General features: G+C 46.2%; 1 protein-coding gene across 3 annotated transcripts in view; it reads right to left on the bottom strand.

Annotated features, from left to right (window-relative positions):
• Positions 1–7,088: 7,088 nt before the first annotated feature.
• FRMD4B (FERM domain containing 4B) overlaps positions 7,089–10,185 on the bottom strand; it is a 79,209-nt gene continuing 76,112 nt past the window's right edge. For all 3 annotated transcript variants that reach the window (XM_027895134.1, XM_027895135.1, XM_027895136.1), the window contains 2 exons: positions 9,915–10,047; positions 7,089–8,318 (listed from right to left, as the gene is read on the bottom strand). In XM_027895134.1, the coding sequence (XP_027750935.1) occupies positions 8,198–8,318; positions 9,915–10,047 (254 nt within the window). In that variant the 3' untranslated portion in view covers positions 7,089–8,197. The remainder of the gene's footprint in view (positions 8,319–9,914; positions 10,048–10,185) is intronic.

Here is a 10,185-nt window from a genome sequence, read left to right as displayed (position 1 = left end):
GGATTTCCATGCTCTCCAGCCAGGCCATCCTGGGCCATGGTCTTGTCAGCTCATCTAAGTTAAGCAGGGTCAAACCCATGAAGCCCCCCTTGAGAAAGAAAACAGGGATACTGAGAACACCGTGGGGTATTTAAAAAGCAAGTTTTCTTCTGAACAGAAATACATCACTCGTCAATACCAGGATTAGGAAACTCTATACTGGGAGTGATGCCTTCCCCATCAGATGCAGAGTAAGGAGCTGCCTGGTAACACCTCTCCTGGTGACACGGGTGCTAATCCCACAGATTTCCAAGGTGGGTATCACATTTTGCCTACTTTAGGTCTCTCCTCCATAAATTATATGTTCAGGACGTACTTCCCTTCCTAACACACTGCTTGGTGTTTTGGTGTTCTGGAAACAGCACATTAAAGCAACAAACAACACCCTCCAGGCTGGGGACACATCACAGCAGATCTAGCAGTCTTTTTCAAGACAAAAGTCCCATCTTCTTCCAAATAACATTTGTTTGTATCCCCCTCGGAGCTTTCCAAAGTAATCACACGTTCCTCAACCTTCATTAAGACAGGAAAGGCACTTCCATCAGTGGCACTTGTTATTTTCACGCCAATTTGACACTTGCTTAGGAATCTCCAGACTAATAAGCTGCTGCACGAGCTGCCCAGTTACCAGAGGGCAGAGCTGTGCTGTGCCAGCAGCTGCACTCGAGGCCCCAGCAGAAGACAAGAGGCACCTGCAGCAATCACAAGCAGTTCCTACAGGCAGCAGCTCAAAATTCATGCTAAGTAGGTACCTGACAAGTGTTAAACAGAAGCACTTTAGGAGCACACTGGTAGAAGGAGAGGTCTGCCCTTGGTAATGAACAATTCCTGCTCACCACTCGCTGTTTCTAAGGCAGGTGCTCACATATGGATGAGCTCCGGAATGAAACTCAGCAGGCTCTCCTGGCAGGATTGCTTCACTCCAGTGATTTTTCTCAATTGCACGTTTTCTTCCAAAAATTCCAGCCTATCTCTCTTGGAAGCAAAAAGGTTGATGAGTTCTTAACTCCAATACCAAGAGTGCCTGACCCCGGTGCCACCATTTGATATGAGGCATCTCCATCATCCCATGCTTTAAGTGCCTAAAACGGTTCTATTTTTAAGGTAACTGATGGGGCACATGCTGGTGCCAAATATTTGAGAGCAATTTCTATAATGTTGGCTTTCTTTTTTTTTTTTTTTTTTTTGGTTTAAAAACCCTCCACATTTATTCTCTTCTATTACCAACCCCAGTGCCACGGAACAAGTCAGAGTGTGCCCCATGTAACATAACCTTGCATTACTTTTGAGAAACTCGGAGCCTGATGGGAGAATCTAAAATTGACAAACAGTAGCATACACCAAGCATGTCCAGCAATGCAGTGTAATGCAATACAGGGATTATAAAGGGTCAGATGATGGGATCTTAACAATAACAACTACTAAGTAACAGGGGCGATCACAGAGAGACACCCTGTGGGAAAAACACCAGGGGAAAAAAACCCACACACCATGCCTCCAAACTCTTACAGATATAAATATATCGGATTAAGTTTGTTGTTTAAACAGAGTAAGGACATCTGACTTGCCAAGTACTTGCCCAAGTAGTTCGACAGGGAGCTGCAAAGGCAACCCCCCATGTGAAGCAGCAGGCACAGCAGTAGCTGGTACCAAGGAAAGATGGAGCAGCAGGGAAGGCCAAACCTTTACCCCATTCATGGGGTAAAACATGTTCCATTTCACCCTCAAAGCCTGAGTTTCTGTGCTGATTTACCACTGAACAACTCCGTGCCTCCCCCACCATCCCCCTGCCAATACAGATATGCTGTTTTTTTACTGACCATGTTTTAAAGTGGCTGGAGCAGCATCCCCAGCACAGCCAGAGGGGACATGCTGCTGTTCTCCACCATGCTCAGTTACACAGAAGCAGGGCTGTGGCTACAGGAGGGAGTTTCTATTCCCAGATATCATTTATAGCACAACCACAGACAAAACACTGAAATTCTCAGCACTAGTTACTGCTAACTTGGTATTTTGCTTTCCCAGCTTGTGTTATTTATGTGACCTTCGTAAAGCACTTCCAAATACCTGAATGTTTTCATCCCTGGGTGGTGGTTCATCATCTCTTCTTCCAAAAGCATGGCAATAACAGCTGCCAAAAAAAGAGAAAACCAGCCTGTGGTGAATCAAACTGAGTCTGTGAGAGACCATGAGAAATTCTGTTATTTTATGGGGAACAGGCGATTCATGATGTCGATTGTCCGACCACAACTTCAGGGACTGAGCTATAGCTCTGCCTGGGGCTTTTCACCAATGGGCAAAACCAAAACGTGCCCTGAGTTCCCTCCACGTGGCTTCCCTTGGTGTGGGACAGAGCTGATGCTGGTTATGGCCATCGAAGGGGGACACCAATCCCCTGTGCCAGTGATCACCTGGGGACAGAGACCCTGGGGCAGCACTGGCTCCTGTCTGACTGCCAGAGCTCACAGAGCACAAGGCAAACGTGGTGCTGGACCTCACACCACCCATGGGCATTGCACAGGCCACTTACCTACACCTGTGTGCAAGACAGGCTCAGAGATTCAATACTTTGCATCAGAAATGCAAGCTCAGACCCTTGGAGAAGACATTCATCTCCCCGAAAACTGCATAAGAACCAGTCTGTGGTAGCAAGTGCAATTCAGCAATTATTTATTGCTAACTCTACCTTTATTCTCATGATTTATCTATGCTCTGGGTTTGCATGGCAGAGCCTCAGGAGTGATAAAAGCCTCACGCTAAAACCAGTAGCTAGAAATACATTTTAAAATGTCCCCTCCCTTTTTAGGCCAAATCTATAGTTTCCCTTCCAACGCTGCCTGGCAGCCCTGTTAAATCAGAACTGCAATAACACAACACCAAGGACTCTTCAAGGAGCACCACCACCTTCAAAACCTTTGGAAGGAGCAATCACCTCCACATTTTTTGTGAACCCTGAATTCAGCACAAGCCAGATCAGATGAGGAACAGAGTCGTTTGAGGGAACAGTGTCACCCTTCACATTAAACTAAGGCTTATTTTTCTTTTATAGCATCCAAAGACATCACAGCCCCACACCTCGTATCATCCCACCCCCCGAAATCCATGCCCATGGGCAGGGATGCTGCAAAGGCCACGTGGCCAGCTCGTTCTGTACACACAGGCCACGTCCTTCCCTAACCTCGGCCCCAGAACAGGTGGAAGGATTTCTTCTAGAGTTACTCCAGCTGAGCCCTGGCTGGCTGCAAACTCTTCTCCATCTGCAGCTCTTCGATGACACTCTAATGATTAAATATAAATTGAGACTCATGCCTGCTGTGCGTGAGATGGGCAGGAGATGTCCTGGGACATGGAACACATCTCTCTGCAGTCAAGGACTTGCTGAAGGATTTATGGTGATTCCCTTTGTGAGGGACAGACAAGGATAACGAAGTTGGATGGATGGCAAGAAGGTGCTTTTTGGTTAAAGGTCTTACTTCCGTCACTAAGGCCCTGATGTCTGTGTCATGTGTCCTTCTGGGCTGCCAGCACCGATCACAACTCACACTGTTCCTTCTTCCAAGGAGGAAATGTCACCTCAGATTTGACTTGCTCAGTCAGAGTGCAGGGTAAATTGTCTTTGATGATAAATCCTTACCTGGGAGATGATTCACATGGTCCCAAATCTGTGTCTAACGTCTTGGAGGGGAAAACTTTCTCCTATTTGCTGTGAGAGATTTCACTATTTGTGTGAGGCTTTACTATAGCTGAAACCCTCAGCTTTCTACCTCATAAAGTTATTAAATATGACAGAAAAGCACAAAGGAGATGGAAGAACAGCGCAGAAAGCAGAAATCTTCCTAGTAGTGGTGTTAACTTATCCAGACAGATGCCAGCAAGCACAGAGATGGGAGCTCCTCCACAGGCTCCCTGCACTGATCCCAATGCCCAGGAGATGGAGCAAACCTTCAGTCTTTATAGGGTTTCCTACAAACGTTCTGGAATGGGATGGGCCACCGTGGAGGCTTCTCACCCACCCAGGAGCTGTAAGCATTGCTCACACTTAATGCTGAACAAGCTGAAGATCATAAATGAAACGTCAGCAGAAACCTGCAAGAGTCACATCACATATTGAGTCATTTCGGCCATCAAGCTTTATCAAAACATACTGGGCTGAATTTTAAAGATTTGTGATCTTTAAAGGCTTGCCTGTGTTCAGGGATGGGGATCCTGGCCTGAGCTTTACCCCTCATGGTCCCTGCACTGGAGGAATGTCCTCCCACATCTCTGAGTATTTCTGTTCAAAACAGCAGAGAAAAACCAGACAGCAATTAAAAACATGAGGCATGGCTTATTTTAGCTTAGTGCCCTAATGCCTTTTTAAGGATTCCTGGCAAGGACTGGGTTTTATTCTTCTTCATCCATCCACTAAAAGCACTTGGAACTGCTCCATTACATACAGATTTAAGGGGGGTTTTATTTGCCCTCCACACTCTTATCAGCAGCATCTCCTTCTGAACAGAGAGATGTTTATAAATTGAACCTTATGGGTCTGGTGTTTCACCTTGTTCACCTCTTGGCTTTGCTCTGATCATACCAAATAAGAATTTTTAGATATTTCTTCACACTGGAAGAGGCAGGAAGGATTCCAGAGGAGCACCAGAGGCAGGGAGGCTCTTCTGCTCAGTACTGCAGGTCAGGCACTAGATGTCCTCAGTCATCCTGCTGAGGAAGGCTGTGGTCACACAGCAAAACACACAGATGAGGTAGGAATTCAAACCAAGCACAAGCAATTTGTATTTCAGCTGCAAACAAATAAGATAATGATTACGAGAATGTCTTTATTACCTCTTCAGCTGCATTACACAGACCTGGTCTCTGGGAACACAGGTGCATCCAAACATTGCTCCATAAGTGCAACAAAGCAAACTGGATGTCTGCAAAAAGCAAAGTTAAGGGTCCTGAAGAACAACTGGCACAAGTCAGGTATCACCAGCATCATCAGATCTCTTGTTGGTGATGGGCAGGAGGTGCCAGGGGGATGTCGTGCCTTCCCTCTCCTTCCCAGTGCCAGCCAAGACTGACTCTGCAACATTTGAGAAAGAGAAGTTGGAACTTCTTATTTATTCCTCATCTGGGCCTCCTTCACTCTGTACTTCTACCCTTCATCAAAGTTCTTAAGAACACAGCTCTTGCAGGGCCAAGCATGCAGAGAATGACAAAAGGGATTCAAGTGCTGCAGCTGCCACCACTCCACTTCCATTTCCAGCTCCTCTGCAGCTCAGCTCTTGCTTACTGGAAATTGCAATCAGGCTCTGAACTCTGACCCTAGAGGGTTTTATACCCAATATCCCCAAATACAGCAAACCATCCTCAACACCCTAACCCACCTCAAATTCCCATCTTTTCAACAACATCATCCAAAATCATCCTGGTCCTGTTCCAGCAAGCAGGGAGGCCAGGCTGAGAGCCAGAGTTGTGCCAACACGGATGTGTTGGGCTGAGCTAAACCCTGACCACTGATGGAAAAGCCAACACAAAACTCTGTGGCTGCACCATTAAAACAGAGGAATGGAAACAATGCTTTAAACGGGGCACAGACTTTGTTACACACCTCGTTTCCATTTTAAATGAAAAGGTTTCAAAGCACGCTGATAAATAATTGCCAGCCCGCACTGATGCCGTGAGCTCTGGGTAAGGAACTGGACTTTGGACCACTCAGCTTCTTGCTCAAAGCCCCAGTAGTAGTTTATAGCAGCCAGGAGCATGAGTCAACGGATGAAGAATCTGCAAACAGAAAAACCGCAAAAACTACTTGGAGAAATGGAAAAGTACGACGGCACGGGGGTATTCTTATTGGGAACGCCCACAAGTTCCTGTTAATGCCTATTTTCACCAGCAACCTGGAAATACGAATAAAATTCAGTGGTGGTTGTGAAGTTTAAGGATGTCACAAAAAGGAATGACAAATAACTCCGGAGAGAGAAGAGTGAGACTGAACAACCTCAACTGCTGGGTGACCAGGGTGCAGATGCAGTTGCACATCTGGAACTCAAGTCACTCTTACTGAAAGGTGGGCATCTCAGAGGGCATAAACTCAAAAGAGGACCCAGCAGATGAGCAACACAACCCCAAGAGCCACGTTCCAACCGGAAGAGGCTGTGGCAATTTTTAGGTGCAAGGACAGACAAGCAAGAAGTATTTTCAGCAACATGAGGCCACCTCTGTCTATTTATCTCTGCCAGGCTGGGGTTGGGCAGCAGGTCCAGGGATTGTGACCCTCCCATGGGGATGCTGAGTGAGCCCAGCTTGGCTCCCCCAGGACAGCTGATGGAGAGGCAGAAATTCCGACTTACAGATGTGTTTTGGGAGTCTCTGAAGTCCCCTGAGAAAAGCTTCCCTCAGATGAAGCCACTGACCCTCTGCACCCAACCTAACACCACAGGCCAAAAGAAATCACACCATGGGGATTTACTTTAAAGCCCTGAAAATAACACACACTGCAGTTTTCCAAGCACTCGAGGAGAAACAGGAGGAATGCTGATGTCATTTTGGTAGCACACTTTTAGTTTATTGACCTATACAAAATAATAGGTCTAAAAAATTCAGAAGTAGTAAAAGAATAAGCAAAAAGAGCTTTCGCATTTCTAGAAGGCTATACAAATATGCAAAACCAAGGAAATAAGTTATTTTTTATTCTGTTTTTGTTCGTTTAATTCCAAATCGCGACTCTAATAATACAAACGACTAAGTACCAGCTTAACAAGTGTGTCCTTCCGTATATATTACATGCTCTGGAATATTGGTAAAAAAATGTCAAAAAAGTTTATCAGAAACTTTTCTATTCACAATATGAACAAGGAGTAACTAATCCTTTGTATAAAAGAACAAAAGAGCACCATTTCTGGAATCCCGAAGCACAGTACAGCTGAGTAACGAGAGATTTTACCGTATGCAGACGAGTCACTGGAATCTCGCAGGATAACCCAAATGCCAATTTGTTCCTACAGATGGATGACGTGAGGTAGGTTTATCCCTCTTCAATCAAGACTGCAGTCACATTTTTCCCCCTCCCCCCTACACAAACGGTTTTGTGAAAATGCTGTTCTGTCACTCAGTGACTTTGCAACGCACCTGGCTGTTCAGATGGCTCGCGGTACAATCCTAATGCCCCTCATTTTAAGGCACCCACTCGGCTGTTTGTGTTTGCATCCACCTTAAAATACTGGCCACTACTACCAAATTGTTCCCTGTGCGATCACTGGAGCTCCCCACCCGTGGATCCTCGACCCACTGAGACAGAGTAACGTGGAACTGTCACCTGATGAACAGGGGTCACCATGAAGCCACTGTGAAAATTTGCTTACTCCTCCACACAGTTGTACCACGGAAGGGTCATTAAATGGGTCGTTACTAATGATGTTTTATCATGGAAAAGAGAGTTCAAGTTTACTGCTTCTGTTTCCCAAATCCACAACCGCCTACAGTTTTACACGACGTATTATGTCAGCAAGTTTTCTTTCCAGAACTTGCTTGTGGTGCTAACAAACACTCCTAACAACTCCTCAAAAACTGGATAAACTCATTCAAACCTCCATAACAAAAAAAACCCCAGCCTTCCTTCAAGTAATGTTCCAATACTGATTCAGTCACCCTTTGCCTCACTCACACACACAGTATCTATCCTTCATAAGCCTATGAAAGTCCTTCCAGGTCATCATAAGCCATGGCAGAATAAATTTTCATTTTCTTCTTCTTCTTCTTCTTTCAGACATCAGAATTGTGCTCCTAGAATTCCCGGTTTTCCCATAAGAGTCTTCTTTTCACATTTATTTTTTTTTTCCCTCTGAGGTTTGCCTTCAACATCTTCCAACCTTCCCAAAAAGTGCTTGCTAAATATAAATACTTCAACCAAGTGCCGCATCTACTCTTGGATGAACTGTGGCTTGCCCTGGCTCGCGTGGGCCATCCGGATTCACAACGAAACGCCATTCGCCGTAAGACTTCTGTCAGTTCGCTCCAGTCCCTCCTACTGCTGATTTTAATCTTTCCCAGTAAAAAAAAAAAACAGCCTGCTTCCTCTTTTTGTTCAGTTCGGGAGTTCCACCCGAGACTCGCCTCGGAGTCACAGCGTTTTGTGCAAGGCACGCGGGGGGTAGGAATGTGGGGCCACGGGGGGGGGCTACACGAGCGTCCCGGGCTTGGAGTCCTCGTGCCAGAACAACCTCTGCTCGTTGCTGGGCAAGTCTTCTCCCAAGCGATCCTCGTCGTCAGCACCCAGCTGGCTCGGCTCTGGGTACATCCTGTAAGACAGACATGGCACCAGGGGTCAGCTGAGGCTCTTCCCCAGACCCCCAGATTCATGCACCTCCCTTGGGATCAAAGCAACGTTGGTTATTGGGAGTTCACCTCGCTGTAAATTTGGGTCCAAACAACCAATCCGGTTTTGGTGCTGTAATTAGTAGAATTATGTGCAACAGGCACCTCAGTTGATCAACACTGCCGCAGAATCACGGAGTGGCTTGGGTTGGAAGGGACCTTAAAGATCATCTCGTTCCAACCCCCCTGCCCTGGGCAGGGACACCTTCCCCTATACCAGGTTCCAAACCTCCATCCAGCCCGGCCTTGAGCACTGTCAAGACTGTTGAGTGTATTGACTGTGCTTGTCTGCCATGATCAAATTAAAGCAGAAAATAAAACAGAAGAACAATCAGACAAGTGTTTCAGAATATGGAAAATTAATAGCTAATAAACTTCATTTAGATTAAGCTGCCAATATAAGCCAAATTTTCAAACCCCAATTATGGGAAATTAGTAGAAACTGTATTTTTAAACACTGTTGCTGTAGATATTTTAAATCACTGCAACAAAACAGCCCATAGTATTTTGCTCAGGAAAAAAAAAAAAAGGGATCTAGCAGCAGCTTTTACATATTCTCTTACACTTTCATTTATTTTAAAATAAACAAAATTAAAAATTCAGTATTTTCACACAAGTCGGTCTGGCAGCCAGCACAAACTGCAACCCACAAAGCAGGAGGCACACGTGGGGGTGGGGTACTTACTACGGCTGGCTCCACGTTGTGTAAATGTATTTAAATGTGATGGCATTTGTGGGGGCAGAGTCACTCCCCAGGGCAGGAGCTCTCTGTCCTCATTGCCAACAGACAGCCTACTACAGATGGGGGATCGGGGAATATGAAAATGCCAAGTAGAAACAGCGAGAGAGTTGCAAGGCCCAAGCAGACCCTGGACTCCCTGCAGCCCTTGGGAAAGCCCTCACAAGCAGGGGGGCTCTGTAAGCAGCAGCACGTTCCCCCAGCTCCTGGGTCCAGCTCTGCCAAGGGGAGATGCACTTGGCAGTGGTGGCAGGCACCGCCCTTGAATGCCAGCACTAGGACATGAGGCTGCAGGGAGCTGCTTCCTCTCCTTGTTTTTCCAAAAGTTCATCAGCATAAGCACTTCAGCTTCAGAAACACAGCAGGATTGTGTGCTGCCAAACCTGCTGATAGGGTGCAGGAGAGACCCCTCGACACAGGGACTGAGAGGGACTTGGCTCAGTGGGTGCTCTGCCCATAACATTGCTCAGAGCATCACATCCACCAGGGAGTGCAAAATCTGGGATGGTCCAGCATCAGCCAGAGGAAAAGGCTCTGCAACCAATGAGTTCATCCTTCACTATGACTGCTCCCCCTTCCCTGACAGTGTCAGTGGCACAGTTAGTGATGGCACAGCTGATCAACTCCACACAGAGAAAACCTGCTCCCAAGACGCCAGTTTTACAAGTACTCTTCATCCTGGCTCTTTGGAAGCTGATTTTAAAGCTGATTTTCTCAGAAGTTTTGAGAGCCTGTGAAATGCAGGAGGAAGGTGCAGAAAACCTCGATACCCCCTACTCACCTGCTCTGCAAAGGAAGGTTGCCATAAACATTCCCGTAACAGCTGGCGTAAGAGGAATGAGACAACGTATCATAGTCTGAAAGTCCCAGTGCAACCGGGTTTCTCCAATTCCCAGCAGTGTTTGCAGAAGATGCTGTTAAGTAAAAAAAAAAGATAATTACAACAAATTAGGTGTTTCTCCAGCTAAATCAGCAGAGGCAAAAAAGACGATTCTCATCAGTGATCTCTGTGGGTTGTTGCAGGACACTCAGGCTAGACAGTCCAAACACAA

This window comes from Empidonax traillii, unplaced genomic scaffold (assembly GCF_003031625.1).
Source record: "Empidonax traillii isolate 1590-97213 ecotype Southwest subspecies unplaced genomic scaffold, ASM303162v1 scaffold450:size721730, whole genome shotgun sequence".
NCBI classification, from domain to species: domain Eukaryota; kingdom Metazoa; phylum Chordata; class Aves; order Passeriformes; family Tyrannidae; genus Empidonax; species Empidonax traillii.
This window is presented reverse-complemented; position numbering and strand designations above follow the sequence as displayed.